This window comes from Contarinia nasturtii, unplaced genomic scaffold, assembly GCF_009176525.2.
Source record: "Contarinia nasturtii isolate CC-2019 unplaced genomic scaffold, AAFC_CNas_1.1 Cnas_scaffold_1371, whole genome shotgun sequence".
Taxonomy (NCBI): Eukaryota; Metazoa; Arthropoda; class Insecta; order Diptera; family Cecidomyiidae; genus Contarinia; species Contarinia nasturtii.
Window position 1 is genome coordinate 1,108,440 of NW_022198708.1, and position 17,792 is coordinate 1,126,231.

The following is a 17,792-nucleotide window of genomic DNA, read 5'->3' on the forward strand; positions in this document are numbered from 1 at the left end:
TTATATTTGCTTTCGTCAAAAACATGAGACGAATAAAAACTGAGAGTCGAAATAACATATCGCTTGTTTTGTCGCTAACTGAATTTGTATTCTGTTTTAATTCTCAGTTCTGTATATGCTCTTTTAACTCTCAGTTTTTTTCTATCGCCTTTTTCATTTAAAATGCATTCTTATGCTTTTTTTCCGAAAAGAATTTTTATAACTTGTTCTGAGTTTCAGGCTCTCAAATGATTAGTTACACATTCTAATTAAAAAGTTCTTTCGATTGAATTCCATATCAGCACAAATTGAAATTTTACTTGTTAGCATTTTTATTCGATATTTCAAGGTAAATAACACTTTTGACGGCTATAAATAGCTTGAAATATCTTTTAAAAATCATTCAGATTTATTTATAAGGAAAGAGAAAACGATTTTTACAAACATTTCTAAAAATGAAGTTGTTCATTTTGGTGTGCATTTCAATTCTTGGAGGTAGGAATAATGTGGATCATAATTCTGACATCAAAGTAATTCAAATGAATTTACACCATAGTTGGATGTGATGTTCCTCGTATTTCTGGTGGCGAAGCAGCATTGGATGGTGAGGCTCCGTTTCAGTGTTCATTGCAGAAGTTTGGGTATCATAAGTGTGGATGTGCAATCATATCGAATCAATGGATTTTGTCCGCAGCTCATTGTTTCAAATCAATGTAATAAATGATGGCTTAAATGATGATGTTTTGCTTAATGTGAAACGTAGTTTTATACATTAAGCTATGGAATAGTAAGATATATATATATATATATGTTTGTTCAGTGATTTTAGAGAAAACCAGAAAAGATAGAGAGTTCGGGTTTTCGGCATTCGATAGGGCATGAAAAACCCTCTAGACGTATTTTTTATTTTCCCCATAAGTGCTCCCCATTTAATTTTTTCATTCATGGACCCTCTCTTTTGGATTCCACTTTGAAAAATATTTCGATTCCACTCACCATTTATTGAGTGGATCACGAATGGATTCGGGTGGAATTACGTTTATCCGCAACTTTATTGGGTGGATCAACGATGGAATAAATGAGTTTTACTTCAGTGTTAATTTGATTACTTTGGATCTAGATGAAACTTGTTGAAAAAAAGTTGGAGACACCCGAGGCACCAAATTGTTTTAGATTCCTTATAAAATTACCTTTCGAATGGTATATAAATTATGGAGTTTCCGGCATGTTTGCTGGCGTTTTACGCTGGCCGTTTGGCCGAAATATGAAAAATTGTGAGAAAAATCGGCTTCCGAATCTTATTGCAAGCAACCTAGTTCTATGATTTTGATGAAACTTTGCCAGATGATAGCTCTTGAAGCCCTCTTTCCAACGGTATATAAGTTATTAGCCAATCGAACTTGTGAATGTGTTTCCCAGGTGGCCGTTTGAGGCCAAATTAGTGAAAATATTGGCAAAGTCAACTTTCAAGGGGAAATTTATTGAAGATAAGTTGCAGTTACGTGAAGATAAAAATTGTTTTAGAATCTCCATAAAATTACCTTTTGAATGGTATATAAATTATAGGGTTAACCAACTTTTTGAAGTGGCTAGATGGCGTTTTACGCTGGCCGTTTGGCCGAAATATGAAAAATTGTGAGAAAAATCGGCTTCCGAATCTTATTGCAAGCAACCTAGTTCTATGATTTCTATGATTTTGATGAAACTTTGCCAGATGATAGCTCTTGAAGCCCTCTTTCCAACGGTATATAGCTTATTAGCCAATCAAACTTGTGAATGTGTTTCCCAGGTGGCCGTTTGAGGCCAAATTAGTGAAAATATTGGCAAAGTCAACTTTCAAGGGGAAATTTATTACTTTTCCGCACACCCACAGTATTAGTTTTCCGCTGGTGCGGCTTTTTATTACTGGTGTGATGCCCACTCTGAGAAAACTCAGATGTTAAAATTCAAAGTAATCAGAGCAAAATGCCATTTTAACATGGAGGTATTTTTTCACTTTATCCGCAACACATTTCTTTGCGGGTTTGACTGCATTTTAACATGTGACAAAATATCTCCATGTTAAAATGACGACAAAATGCCATGTTAACATGGAGATATTTTGTCACATGTTAAAATGCCGTTTTACCCGCAACACATTTCTTTGCGGTCTTTACCCTCATGTTAAAATGGCATTTTCCTCTGATCACTTTGAATTTTAACATCTGAGTTTTCTGAGAGTAGTTTATGGGGTTTACTGCCTTTTTGAAGTTCAACTCCATAGGTGACAATTTAGCCAAAATGAGAAAAATATAGGTAAAGTACATTTTCGAGCTTCATTGCAAGCAACCTAGTTCTATGATTTTGATTAAATTTCGCCAGATGATAGCTCCCAAAGTCCTCTTTCTAACGCTATATAGCTTATTAGCCAATCAAACTTGTGAAGAGTTTTGAAATTTCAATTTAATTATGGCATTGACACAAACCTTAGAGAAAAACGAAATCCATGTGATGCATTTATTAGGTAGTTCTGGACGTTCTCATTTCAGTAATTGAATTGAACGATTTCACCATTTATGGATCATCAGCGCAGCTTTTAAGAAAACCTTCTATATAATTTATAGGATTTACTAACTTTTTGAAGTGGGAGCGCTTAGGTAGTCGTTGAGGCAATATGAGGAAAATATTGGCAAAATCAATTTTCAAGGTGTAATTTATTTTAAAAAAATTGTGGCAAAAAATTCAAAATATGAATGTCGAGTAGTTTGTTTTTCTTAGTAGTACGGTTCCACGTTTCACATTAAGCTCTACGGCCAAAAACTGGCAGTGTATTCTCTATTAGATTTGAGTATTTTATTTCATTGATTTGTTTTAGTGACATGGATGGGCTAACAATATTAGTTGGAACAAATGACATTAGTTGGGGTGGAGATCGTTATACGGTTCGAGAAATCATATTGCATGAACATTGGGGTGATCCGATATTTGACAGTGATATCGCATTGATTCGAGTGGATAAAATAAAGTTCAGTACAAAAATTCAACCGATTAAATGCTCACCAAGGTATGTGAATGCAGGTGCAAAAGTTCAAGCATTTGGATGGGGACGGTTGAGTGTAAGACTTTAATATAAAATTTTGTTCGAAAAAAAAAATATTAACTTCGAATGGGGAGGTTTGAAACATACAAATTAAATTATTCCTTAATATAGGCAAATGGCAGAAATTCACAATTTTTGCAGACGATTGATCTGAAGGCTATTTCGAACAAACAATGTGAAGAGTATTATGGAAATCAAGCTCAAAATACCAATTTATGCACGTTTAACAAAATCGGCGAAGGCGTTTGCTTTGTAAGTGGTTTAAATCAATTGAAAATTGAGACAAACTGTAATTATTTCATATAATACGCAGGGAGATTCAGGTGGATCTCTCATTTTGGACAATAAATTGGTTGGTTTGGCAAAGTTTGGATTGTAAGCTCGTGAAAATGCATTTTATTTAGTAGGGTGGTATTATTGGTTTGATTCTTTTTTTATTACATCTAGATGCGGCAAAGGAGATGGCCCGGATGGTTTCACCAGAATTTCATACTTTTATCAATGGATCCAATCAAAGATTCAAGAGTAATTTTTCATATAAACAAACAATATATAACAAAATATTAGTCGTACTTTTTTTTTATTAAAAACTTAGTGATTTCTCAATAAACTTATACAAAAATACTATCTCAAAAATGTCTGATCTAAAATGTATTATTTTTCTCAATTTTCGACTTGTAATACAAGCCTTTTGTGTTCCAATCAACGATTTCTGTCGATTAACCGTAGATTTTTTGCATAATCTTTTGCCATATGTTTTTTGGTGGATTTTCAGTGAGTTGATTGTGCCAATTGGCGATATACTTTTGATATTTTTCCATTGTAACCGGATCGACTGGTCCCCATTTGGAATTTGGATGGAAACTATTTCGAATTTTCTCGCTCCATGTATCACCATTTTGTTTAATCACAGTATATACAGCCCACAATGGCAATTGCATCAACCCTATTGCGGATATCGTCCAACCGATCGCTATCCGTTAAATAAATAATTTATTAGCGATTCAAATATTTAAAACATTTATGACAAGAAAAAAATCATTTACCGTATGCAGTTGGTGGATAGAGTTGATCTTTGTATTTGAGCGGTTTGTACGATATCAGCGTATAAATTAGTATGACTATCATAATCAATGGTGTTAAAATTCCCCAACTAAAATTTATCACATGAAAATATAACTAACTATTCACAAAAAAAACAGTGTATCCTACGTTAATAACACCAAACTCTCACCATGTTCGCCAATAACGACCGGGATTACGATTTATCATAAACTCAGCGTCACGACACAATCGATCAACACCTGCAATATAAAATCCTTTATTTTATAAATATTTATAATCAATTTCATTGCTGAACAATGTCTAAGAATCGATTTTTATTTTCAACTTTGAAACACTACGACATTGGAAAGGAGCGAGTACGACGTTTTGTCAAGCCAAAAAAGTATTATTGTGAAATGACAGAGTGACATTTACATCAGCGCCGTATATCGAATTAATTTCGCTTGGCATAGGGGGAAATATTTTGACAGATAGTACTCGATCCTTTTTATTTTTTAATTGCACCGGAGAACATTTCTACTGATCCTTACTCAGAAACATAAGTTCTGACTGGGGATACCAGGGTAAAAGTCATCCCTAACTGGAGACTGACTTTAAAAATTACTTTTCTTAACTTTTTTTTCGTGGAAAGGCATTTTGTGGACTTCACTTTCTTGTGAATGTAGACTACGAAATTTGAAACTTAAATAACAAAAAGTGGTTGACACTTTCAAAATGACCGAAAATGATAAACCCCAAATCATTTTCATTCGCATCTACCAAAATAGAGAATAACATTTCCATAGAAATTGACGAAAATCAATTTTTCAAAGTAACTTTTTGTCTGCATTCAACAAAATTTCTCGCCGAGAAAAAAAAATCAATTTTTCTATAAAATTAATATGTTGTTATACTTGCCATAAATCCAACAAACGGCCACCATTTCTGCAATGGCTAAGATGAATACGATGAACGAGGCACCAAAGAAGTCGACCAAGTTCAAAATGAATTGTCCACCCTGGAATGAATAAAACGAAAATGGTAAAAGATTGTCATTGTTAAAAGCATTAAAATGAAATGAAAGGTGAAAAGAATTAAAGGAGGAAGAAGAGGAAGAAAAAAAGTTCTGTTGCAGTAAATTCAATTTAATATCCATTTTACTACAGACCGGCGTAATATATAATAAGCCAATCAAAAATCCGAAAAATGCAACAGCAAGCACAACAATTGATGGTTTCCATTTGGGAAATTGGTCAAGAATGGCAGTTGTAATGCACGAGCACATCGCAATATTACTGCCAATGCCAAGAACGAACAGCATAAAAAAGAACAGCACGGAAAAGACCTGCAATGAAAAAGCAAGAGAGTTAAAATAAATGGTGAACAATTCAATCGGAAGAATGAATTAAAAATGCCGAATCGAAAAATAGGAGATGTGAACTTTTGGTGTGTGTCATTCATACCTGTGGAACGACTCGGAAACGTGCAATCGCGTCTAAGAAAAATATAGTGAATAAAGGAGAAACGGAGTCAGTATTCGTTCGGATGGTAATGGATAGCCATAAAAATCAATAACAATTTACTAACCGGGATATGAAATGAATGCTAGCCCCGCACCACCTTTGACCACCTCCCCAATATCTGTTGCGCCAGTTTCATGAGCTAATTGACAGAAGATAACAATGACATTCATTTCGATATTTTAATTGTTTTTAATTAACGTGAACAAACGTAATTGACATAATTTGAGTGACTAAACGATACGTACCCAAATGCCCAAGAATGCCAAAAATTGTAAAGCCGGCCAACAACGATGTAAATGTATCCAACGTTGTGACTATGGTCGCGTCCCGATAGACGTTATGGTCGAAACGATTAAACGACGCATACATAATTAAATTACCAAAGCAAACGGCCAATGAGAAGAAACATTGCACTATAGCGGATACAAAGAGGAAGAAAAATTGGTAAATTCTCACTGACAAAAGTGCACAAGCACTGACACGCATTTTGAGCACTTATTCCCTGCAAGATAAGTTTCGGGTGAAAATGAACAAAAGACACATACCTATTGCGGCGTACCACACCTATGGAAATTAAACCACATTTTTAAATTAAAAAAAAACCAGACTGAGGTGCACATAAGAGAGTGAAAGAGACGTTATTATTCAAACTATTCCAAAATCAATGAGAAAGGAAGGTCCATCTTTCATTCTCATATAGCAATTGCTCAATGCTCATAGTACAATGGGCTGAATCGATCAAAAGAGAAAGATTATGCTTTTTAATAAATTTACCGTCGGATCAAAGAGTTTGTCCCACTGAGGTCGAATGAAAAACAAGATACCATTGAATGCACCCGGCAATGTTACGGCACGAGCCAATAGAATCAATAGAATGACATATGGAAACAACGCTGGAAATAGACAGAATTTTTTTTTATTTTTTTTTTGTAAGTTTTTATTTCAATATGAGCAGACCTACCCAAAAAATACGAAGCTTTTCCGGAACTTTGAACTCCCTTAATTAGCACCGATACAATTATTACCCAAGTCAAACCCAAACACATTGTCAAGTAGATGTCTGGCGTTCCAATACCATTTTGAATGGTTGGATATTCCTTGAGCACCTCTTTTCTATGAAATGTTATAAATAAAGATTTTATTTACAAATGTCAATCACTCATAAATGTTAGTTTCGAACATCGATTCGGTGAGCTTAGTTAAAGAGAAGTGCCAAGCTATCAATCATCAATTGTTCTTTCATGCATATACTTTACAGTAAAACCCATGTTAAAATCAAGCTATTTTCCATTGAATTGTTGATATTACTTTTTCGCATTCACTAAGCGTGCGGCAAAAACGTTTGGGTGTTTATTTTATTCACGGGAAAATGTCGAGTAAATACCGTGGTAAATATTTTTGGAACTCGACACCTTGTCGAACATGTTATTAGATGAAAACAAAATTCGTGCTTGCATGTTCGACATTTGCTTAATCCGGCTTAATCGAGTCATTTTCAAGAAATAACATCAATCGCTACAATTTAGGAAGTATTCCATTAAAATGGCAAATGCACAGAAGGTCAAATAGTATAAGTGCTCACATTAAATCTTTTTGTTCGTTTTGTGTATTGTTTTGATACAAATAATCACGAAAATTGCTTAAATAATGAAAATTCGTCGAAGCATGAAATAAGAAACGATGTAAGGCACCAAATAAAACATTTGTTAGAAAAATTCAATTGTGTTCCTATATTCTTTTGACAATGTAAAAAAACGCCATATAATAATAATGACAATGTTGTGCGTCCGTTGTGACATACGTCAGAAAAAAAGATGACTTGACCCCGACGTGAATTGAACACGCAACCTTCTGATCTGGAGTCAGACGCGCTACCATTGCGCCACGGAGTCATAACAAATTCAACGTTGAATAACAACTCGAACATGATCTATGACATTATCAAAATGCATTTATGCGAAATATTCTTCATGCGGTACATCTTTTCCATTTAATTTATTGATTTCGAATTCAACTAACAACTTCAGTATCGACCTATGAAACGTGTATCATCAATGTTTTCAGCATTTCTTAGAACAAAAAGAAATCATGATTTGTTTCTTGTCACATTTCTATCGATAATTCTGCCATTAACTGAATTAACGAAATGTCTAACAAAAGGAAATGATATTGATTCACACTACTCGGTGATAAATGGTACTTTCTCTTTTTGGCTTTTAATGTGCGAATCAAATTTTTAAATGCCAAAATCAAATTTTCTTAGTTTGAATATCATTTTATTTTGTCATATATTCAAAGGTCCCAAACTGTCATTTTATTTTATATTTTTTTTTTGCAAATCTACACCCTGATAATTAGTTTTTTTGTTTCAATAAAAAATATGACTCCGTGGCGCAACGGTAGCGCGTCTGACTCCAGATCAGAAGGTTGCGTGTTCAAATCACGTCGGGGTCAATTCGTCTTTTTTTACATAAAACCATTCAAATATGTTACATTCAGTTACATTAAGCTATATTCGTCGTCCGATTGGATTTTTAGAAATGACCAACAAAACTTTTGTGTATTTTGTTGATTTCTCGTCTAAATGTTGTTGATTTACTATCAAATCGCTTCATGAAATAGTGAAAATGATTTTTATAAAAATGTCAAAAAAGGCGAAGATTGATGACGAAAATATTTTCCAATTGAAAATGTGATTATTTTTTTTAAATAATAATGTTTGCTTCGTTTTTGTATGAAGAAGTAAGAGTTTATAAAAAAAAATAGATTTGACATCGCGGGAATCGAACACAGAATCTATTGGCTGTTAGTTAAATAATTGACTGTCTTAGCTGCGACAGCTTATCACAGTATTGCGAGTGATTTCATATTCCGTTTACAAATGGAACACGATTTGAGTTTCAACGTGATATACTTTACGACATACGTAAAGTTTACGGTTTATTTTTGCATTTGTACGTTTGTATATTTATAGGTTCCTTCTTTCTCCCTGTGTTTTCTTCTCTCTGAATTTTCGTTGATAAATTCATGTCGATACGACAGCCGAACGATTACACTCGAGTCAATGGAACAAGGTGTTTGCAGCAACAAAAAACCATTTCGCTTATCTCCATCGAACTACACACATACATCCATTTTGACACATAAAATAATGATTATGATTTATTACAGTGCTCATTTGGATGGCACACTTTTATACCGTGCACTGTATCAGCGACAATGTTTTTATTTTGTGCACGATAAAAGCTACATGAAACCATACAAATCAATGGCATCAATTCTTCGTTTAAATAAAAACAGTTACACTTATACACGAATATGAATATTTGGCAAACGACTTTTTTTCTTCGATTTTTTTTTTGCTTTTTGCCTATTTAAAAGACTAATCATTCGCCTTTTTCATTCAATAGATTTAGCATGATTCATTGCATCTTTTCAGTAAAGTTATTTTTAAATCGACATCATTCAGACAGTTCAAGTGGCAAATGATTTTAGATCAATTTTTTTTTCTTCAAAAATGTTGTTTTTTTGCTTTATTAGTATACTTACGTATAGTAAAGTTCAGCTGATGAGCTGCGCGATTCGGTAATCGATTCGTTGAATCGTTGGACGGTTGAATCTGGTGCGGATGGTTTACATGTGTCACCCCATTCGGTGAGACATATTGTCCATGGTAATGTTGATTTGAATGAATTAAAGAAATAGTGTAATGTTATGGCCATAATGGTTACGTAATAAGTGGCAACGATGCCGGTTGAAATCACTTGAGCATAACCAACGCCTGGTGAAATGAAAGATACAAACAAAAAAAATTGGCCAAATGATATTAAAATCAACTCGAATGATGAATGAAAGAAGTTTTGTGCTCACACACAGAGCTTCTCACATTCGCTCAATGATTTGTAATAAGATATATATATATATATGCGACAAGAGTGTATCACATGTAATTTGATTTGTGTTTTTATGCGAAGAGGCATGTAACTTGTATCGAAAGTTCGACACCAGCAGCAACATGGAAAACAGTAGAAAAAAAACGAATTAAGCAATTTAGCTACACTTGTATTTACTTGAAGTGTGTATCCCTTGAATATTATTCGATAGCTCTTGAACATCATTTCTCGAGTCTCCTTTTGCTCCAAGAGAGTAAGAGGGAGTTTAAAAGAGAACGATATGATATAGAGAGCAGAGCGTGCGGATAAATTATTGATGTCAAAAGATAAATATGTTTGGATGCTTTTAATTAATTTTTTTTCCTTTTCTCGTGTTGTCATGCCCAACAAGTATGAAGAAAACGAAGAAAAAAAAATACCTCTGAGTGCGGGTGCGAGATCGAAAACTTTGATTGAACTTCTTGAAGAAAATTGGCCGAGTAACATTTCCATATAGTAAAGTGGTCGTCCAATGATGAGTAATACAATTAAATATGGTATTAAAAATGCGCCTCCGCCATTTTCCAGTGCTGTAAACGGAAAACGCCAAATATTACCTGAGGAGACAAAAAAAAAAACAAAAAAAAAAATAATAAAATGTATAAATAAAATACAAAATATATTACCAAGGCCAACCGACATCGCAATGCATGACATCAAAAATTCAATATCATTGCCCCAGTTGGCTCGTTCCTTAGTCGCCGTTGTCGTCGATGTTTTGCCGGCTACTGTCGTTGTCATACCAGTTACACCATTCTGTAATGTTTTATTTTATTAACACATTCAAATAACAAACACATCGAATTAAATTGAATAAATTATTCGCTTCATAAAGACACACCACCATCCAACAACAATAACAATTTTCAAATTTTTTAAGTGGAACATTTGAGAAGCAATGAACTTATGCCTGTGTCCACCTGAAGAAGACGAACAAAAACAATATACATATTAAATAATTTACCGTTGTTTCATGCACGACATCATTTGTTGTTGTTGGTGCTGCTGTCGGTGGTTGTTGTTGCCTATCGTCATTTCGAGTGGTTGTCCTTGTATTTGACGATTTGCTGCTATTGTCATCGTCTACAAAAGCTGGATTATTATAACCCATTCTGTCAAGCGTCACTATTTACGTTGTCGCTTCTATCTGAAAACAGACACACAACAAAAAACAAATCTACAATTTTTAGCGAACAATATTCCCCGGCACACAATTTTATGTGCATTTTTTTTTTCCTCTCTACATTTAACACGACAAAATTCCATTCCACTTAAATTTGATGTCAACATTAAATCTTCCAACCATTCTGACAGTTTTTCTTATTTTTTACTTTACTTTTAATTTAATAAGACGCCGTTGGCAATAAATTTCTTATCTAAGTAATTTTCGTATTTATTTATTTATTTATAAATGAGTGTGCGCTTGTTTTAACGAATATGTGATTTAGTTTCGTTTTGCATCAAACTTGGTCCAATATCTAATTCACCGTATAAAAAAATTCATTTGTAAAACCGTGAATAAAAAAACGAAACAGAATTAAATCAATCGCGCTCATTTGCGATGGAAATTAATCAAGTAGCAAATGCAATCAAATCGATTTATGCATGCATGCACGCTCGATATCCACACACAGAGAACAAAAAAAAAATCAGATCGCCAACGCAACACAAATCATTCCATTATAGATTTATATCAACAATTGCCATATGATCGTAAAATAAAAAAAAGTCTAACTGAAGCAGCACTTCAAATCAAGTTTTCTTTTTCTTCATTGCGCCATCAATTCGATACGACTATATCAATCGAATTTTTTGAAATGACGCACGATACGTTTTTTCTTTAACTCATTTGACGCTATTCTTTTTATATTACCTTTTTCGTTCGATTTCCTTTGAGATTAGAGCAAATGAGTTTTATACGATAAAACATCAAATGAACCGAATCAACGACGAAAATTGCTTCCGATATGAGCCATTTTTAAAAATAGATAGACCATGATCAATACAATGTGAATGAAACAAATAAGTTTTGAATGCGTAAATTTTTGTGAATGAAAAATGAGATTTGACCGTGTGCAAGAAACGTGCTCATGCTTTGATTGTAATGTGTCAATCAATATATATGAACACGGTTCGTTTTTGATCTCCAAGACCAAAGAATCAGGAATCAAAACGCTCTAGCAACCACTACAAATACATGTAAACAATTCGCTTTGAACCGATTTAAATCTAGTTTTTAGTTTTACGATGCCCGATGCAGTAAACAAACCACAAATAGCATCACTCATTTGTATATTACTTTCGTTTTTACAATGACATTGAAATCGTGATTTATGTTTTTTTTTCACGCATTCGTGATGTGTGTTTTTTAAACGTTCGTTTAGCTGAACGATTACATTTATCAACCGACTCATTTCTGGGTCAGAATACAGAACAAAACAAACACTACGGTTTTGACCATATGTACACCACTACAATAGAGACCGGTAGCCCACCGGCGTTCAAACACATATATTGATATAAATGAAACATTTTAGTATAGTTTTTAGTGTAATTGGATTGCTTTTATTTTGAAAAATTTCATCGTTAAATTAATATTTCAATAAAAAAAAAATTTCGTTTTCATGTTCTTCAACGGCGATTGAGATTTTGAATAATTCGAATAAAAAGAGCAAAATCTTGAAAACTAGAAAAACGGACCAAATCGAAATAGCAAACATTTTGAATCTAAATAAGTAAAAATTGCGAGAAAAAACTCTATTAAAAAACCAATTAATTTCCAAACAAATAAAAAACGTTCGAAAATATGAAAAAATGAATGAATACTTTGTGAAAAGTGTAGTCTCCGTCACCGAATTTCGGCGAGTGTTGAAAGTTTCTATTTTTACATGGATTTCATCCAAAGCACCAAACTAAGATGCATGGGTTCAAAGGTAAACTTCATTAAATTCGTTGAAGCGGTAGCAACGGCAGTGACAGCGTCAAACACGACATTACGTACTGTGTGCATTTACCTCTGTGCATTTTGTGTTTTCGTTCGTATTATTATTATTGGTTGTGTGAAGGTCATTTGAGGTAAACAGTTATGTTCATTCACTCATATCGAAACGGTGTACTGCGTGCAATAATAAGCTTGCATAATTATAATGCTGCAGCATAGATTCGATGGAAACAAAACAAAAAAAAAACTCCACACAAATAACGATAAATCAACAGTTGATTCGTTAATTTTCTTCAACGAACGAAAAATAATTTCGTTGATTTCGTGCCACCGTGATTTTAATCAAGAAAAAGAAACCTGCTGTTTAGAACACTTAAATAACTTGAGTAGCAGTCATTGATTCGAGAATCTAGGTTCATTGTTTTCTGAGTAGCCGCACAGCAATTGCTTCGAAAGAGGTTTATTATTAAACTGTCGGAGATTCGTTCGTTTCGTTTTATGATTGTTGTTGATATTTTTTTTATTATCTTTTTATCATTTCGATGTCAAATTGTCATCACGAACATAAAAATCGAATTGAATCTGATTTTCTTTTGCTTTTACATCCATAAGGCGACACTTGAGTGGCATTTGAAAGCACTGTAAATGTAAGGTACGCTTGCATTATTCTCCATTACAACGTCATATATATAGTGCGTAAATATCAGATTAGATAAACGATATAGTTTCGTCGATTTTATAGAAGGCGATTTAAATTGAGAATGTAATTAATGGTGTCAACCTTGAACCTGTTGTGCATTCAGTTTTTTATCAATTGCAAATCAATAGTAGCACTGCATACCATTAAAATAGACAACAAGCCATCGATTTATTGAATTTATTTTGGAGTGGGGAAATTAATGCATAAAAAACTGGAGTAACATACAGGTGATGGAGACGAAAAATGGTTTCAAAGAACACGCACCGCGTCTTCAGAATTACGTCGATTACGAAGATGAAAAAGACAAGAATTAGCAACTCACAATGAATGGAAGATAATGACAACTGGTTTAATAGACAGACCTTCGGACTTTTTGCTTCTACCATTTTTGCTAGTTTTTTTTTTTAATTTCATTTCTTTTCATGCGTTGTTTGCGCTTATGCGTTGATTTTTAAGTCTAAAAACTAATAAACCTGCACTATTTAACATGCAGTGACATTTTGAATATTTCATTTTCAATTTCAAAACTATTCCTCTAAAGATTAATACTTTCTGAATATATTTGATCGGATGAGAATTAACAGGTTAATCACATCTCACGTCCTGAGATTGAATTTTTTCCTCGGCAGAGGGCAAGACATATCTTTATATTGACAGTTTATATTCATTTCACCTGTTTTCTAGGTTTTTATGTGTTTTATATTTATTTAAACATCAGAGAGAGAGAGAGAGAGAGAGAGAGAAAAAGTAAGTGGCTGTTTATTTTATTTGTTCTATAATGCGATGAAATCGAGCATAAAATTTATAATGTCAACATAATTCGTTTATGCAAAATTGATATAAACATGCGTGTGTGTTATTTGAATGATTTGGGGCAAAAAAAAACTGTATTGACCTTCGTCGAAATGAAATATAGGCAAAAGAGTCGTCGTAAACCTTTCGAACGTGTTTTAAGCTCAAATGACGTTCACTTGATTTTTTACGATCATATTTTCGTGCCAATCGAAACCTAAAGTGAACAAAAAATTCATGAATACTGAAGAAGAGCGATAAAGAAAAAGAAGGCGACAAAGTTGTCGGTGCAGAGAAATTGCCAAATCAAATAATAATTAATTGAGCATTTTATGCGGCCCTAAAACCACAACTGGAAAAGTACACAAAAGAGAAGGTTCATTTTGCTTGAACACTGACTGCACTGCGTATCGATTTGATGCTATAGTTGGTGTTTGTAATAAAACACAAATGAACATCGAATTGCTACTTCCAATTTGAACAAATATTTCAATTTTTCTACTGCTATCCTCTTGGGAAAAAGCAGAAACAAGTTGACAAAACGATGTTTTATTAAACAAGATGCCAACAAACCGCATGAACTTTGGCAAATAATGAAAAAACGGAATGGTAAAAATTTTTACTAAAAAATAATTGAAGTTAAGAGCCTTCGATCTGGTGTGTTTCATCGTCATCATCAAATAAACAATTGAAACCGCATGATCGTCATTCATGTACACAGATACATTGGCGCAAAGTGAAAAAAGAGAACTGTTTGTTTTGCTAAGTATGTATTATATTATGTACATGACATGTAATCACGTTGGTTTGCTTTCCCTTTCTATTGAATTTGGTGTCGTTCATTTTTTTTCTTGTCTTTCAATCTCCATATTCCGCGTATTTCCGTCTCTATCAATCGTTCTTTCACTTTCGATCTTCTCTTTCACTGTTTTCGGTCTTTCTTTCGCACTGTCTTACACTTTGCATGGCCACTGTGTTACCGGCACAATTCATTTGTTTGTGTTATGCCGATGAATGATTGTGGCAAGCATAAAGAAACAATCGCGTCTTTTAATATCGTGTGGTGTTTGGTGCTGTATGCATAATCTTCATCAATTCATCAAATTCGGTCGCATAAAATATTATGGGCAAGGTAAACAGTACTCAAACCAAGATCGGATCAAATGACACCGAATTTGTTCACTGCTCGTTGACGTCAATATATCGAAAGTAATCATTTCAATTTCGGATTTTTGGCACACATTCAAAAACAAAACACTTTTATCACACGCAAAAAATGACGATGATGATGATCTTTTACCATAATTTCTCACTGCTTGCGTTGGCAAATTCATTTGAAACTATGCGAATCTCCTCTTCAATTATAATGAGACGCAAAGAAATGAGGAAAACCAGCATCTATGACATATCCGTTTGACGTAATAATTCGTTTTCAATGGATTCACAATGTTCATTTGAAGAAAAATGCAAAACAAAACCAATTAACTTTGGACACAAAAACATTACGATTATTGCACATTATTCATTTTTATGTAAGTTTTACAGCGATTTACGATAGTAATGATGATGTGATTTCAAATGACATTTTAAATTTATTCTCTTCTCTTTTTACACATTTCAAATTAAATTCAAACAATGTAATTGCATATTTTGAGGTATTACACACGGACGATGTGAATGGGGAAAGGGAAAAAAAAGATGAAAAACATTTTTTTTTTTTTTACAAAAGCCCATTGAAAGGGAAATTGGTCGCAGTATTTTTACTTATTTTTTGGGTCAGAATGATTCCCGTGTTTAAAAATGTGACTGATCAACAATTTTCGGAGATAATTGACTCGTAAACTATGATTACGATCCGAAGAAAACAGAAAACTTCAGTTATTATATAGGGTTTCTACAAGATGAATATAACCAACTTTTTTCGGCACAAAAATAGCAAGGAGATCAACAGTTTTTTAAGAGATTTCGTTTTTAAAGTAATAAATTTGACCAAATATCAATCATCAATTATGGTCAATATTCAGTTGGTAATGTTATTTTTATGGTTTAATATCAGATTATCTGATTCAGATAAACGGCATGTTTTCAGTGAAAAATGTTCACAATCTGTTGCAAATAAATCACCTTCGGATGAAATTGGACGATAATCATGCTCTCAAACTGAATAAAATATGGTTCCAACTGTGCCACAGAATGCAAAGTGACTCTTAACAGATGAGTAATTGATCCACATTAAAAATGCATCAATTTTCAATAAAAGACTAATAATATGTGGTCTGGTTTAGCATTTAAATCACCAAATTAATGCAAAATTCATTCATTTATTTTCACATATATGCTATGAATTTTGAGTAATTTTTTTATGCCGTCCAATGGATTTAACCAAAGATGGTGACTTTTTTTAATGGAAAATTTTGTCTTTTTTCTCTCAACGAAAATGATAAATTACTTGTAAAAAATGTCAATAAATTTCCTGTTGACGATTCGACTTACCGTCTGTTAAAAAATGATTTAAAAAAGAAAAAAACGGCAATATCACAGCAAAATAAGGAATTTGTTTGATTTAAGAATGAGGAATTAGGAACGTATCCGTTTATATTTCATCGACTTGATCACACTTGTTATTTAAATAAAAAAAAATGGAAAATCACAAATGATCACTTGATGCGTTTGAATCATATACACGTCTTTAACATTTCATTTATAAAATTGCTGTGCATTCGCTTGAATTGCACATTTTTCCAAGAATAATTGAATTTTAGCTGGTTTATATATTGAATTAAATAAACGTTGTAATCAACTTTCACGGTCAACAGGAAATTCAACGTAAATTCTCGGGTCTTTTTTTTCGTCTAGATTATTTTAATAAAACGAAACCATATGTTTATAAATGAATTGTATGAAGTTTGCGAAACGGTGCTGAAACAGTTAACGCTATGATGATCAGCAGTCAACTGAGGTGTTTCAAGCTGTACATGTTGGTTAAACCACCTGTGTGCACCACTTCATAAATTAATAGCGACGCTTTACACAGCACAGCACAGTACAGCACATTCACAAAATGATCATCATGCTTGAAATTGAGAGAGAGAAATACGCATCGAAAAACACATACAATAAATGGTGCTTACGCATATATATGGCGATCATCGATCATTGTTCTTTCTTCGGGTGTATCGATTTATCACATTTTATGACGCCGTTACAATACTTGAATTCGATGGAATTTACACGGCAGAGGAAACGAAGCGACAATAAAAAATAATCGACGGCAGATTTGTGATAAAAATGATAATTATTAAATATCAGATTATTTCAATGGAATAGATTACTGACATTTTTTTTTAATTTCAAATGAGACATTGTAATTACGCATTTAGGTTGGCAGACCAAACATCTGCTCGCGGAGGGGTAAATGATACGTATGAAACCAGTGCAAAAAAGAAACCTAGTAAAGCGAAAGATTTTAAGATTTCAGAGGTGAAGTCCCAATTTTTTCATTCCGACAAATCGGTGCAGATCCCGGATGCGCGCGATACAGAGAAGGGGGAAAACACGGAACCTCCCCCCACACAACATTTTTTTTAACAAATTTCCACAGATTATATAACAGAAAATGTGAATGTATGTCATATGATTTATAAAAGATACATCTAATCAATATCGAAAAAAATTTATAGCTTTGTGACGATCACAAATCGATTAATTTGACGCTGCTTTTATAGATATCGTTTCATTCATTCCACTGAAAGACCAAACTTCTTCTAATTTCTTTATATTCGTGAAATTTAGATTAGGTTCC

The 17,792-nt window shown here is 33.2% G+C and overlaps 2 protein-coding genes and 2 non-coding genes across 6 annotated transcripts; 2 read left to right on the forward strand and 2 right to left on the reverse strand.

Annotated features, from left to right (window-relative positions):
- Positions 1 to 401: 401 nt before the first annotated feature.
- LOC116345689 (chymotrypsin-2-like) lies at positions 402 to 3,688 on the forward strand. The gene is made up of 6 exons (XM_031775294.1): positions 402 to 474; positions 536 to 692; positions 2,834 to 3,074; positions 3,170 to 3,310; positions 3,372 to 3,433; positions 3,506 to 3,688. Exons 1-6 carry the CDS (start codon positions 435 to 437, stop codon positions 3,585 to 3,587), a joined length of 723 nt encoding a protein of 240 aa, XP_031631154.1. The 5' UTR covers positions 402 to 434; the 3' UTR covers positions 3,588 to 3,688.
- LOC116345688 (sodium-dependent nutrient amino acid transporter 1-like) lies at positions 3,622 to 16,960 on the reverse strand. Of its 3 annotated transcripts, none has more exons than XM_031775292.1 (16): positions 16,484 to 16,960; positions 10,522 to 10,700; positions 10,184 to 10,313; positions 9,938 to 10,114; positions 9,175 to 9,406; positions 6,587 to 6,738; positions 6,400 to 6,518; positions 6,171 to 6,189; positions 5,871 to 6,038; positions 5,690 to 5,764; positions 5,566 to 5,597; positions 5,271 to 5,447; positions 5,021 to 5,120; positions 4,293 to 4,362; positions 4,105 to 4,211; positions 3,622 to 4,031 (listed from the first exon to the last, which is right to left on the reverse strand). In XM_031775292.1, the coding sequence occupies exons 2-16, from the start codon at positions 10,666 to 10,668 to the stop codon at positions 3,778 to 3,780; spliced, it is 1,959 nt and encodes a 652-aa protein (XP_031631152.1). In that variant the 5' UTR covers positions 10,669 to 10,700; positions 16,484 to 16,960; the 3' UTR covers positions 3,622 to 3,777. The 3 variants fall into 3 exon arrangements, with proteins under 3 accessions (XP_031631152.1, XP_031631151.1, XP_031631153.1); XM_031775291.1 differs by having other exon boundaries at positions 10,522 to 10,704; XM_031775293.1 differs by lacking the exon at positions 16,484 to 16,960 and adding an exon at positions 11,431 to 11,449 and having other exon boundaries at positions 10,522 to 10,704.
- Trnaw-cca lies at positions 7,446 to 7,517 on the reverse strand. Its single transcript has one exon. It is a non-coding gene; the product is annotated as a tRNA-Trp (tRNA).
- Trnaw-cca lies at positions 8,008 to 8,079 on the forward strand. The gene has a single exon. It is a non-coding gene; the product is annotated as a tRNA-Trp (tRNA).
- Positions 16,961 to 17,792: the final 832 nt, after the last annotated feature.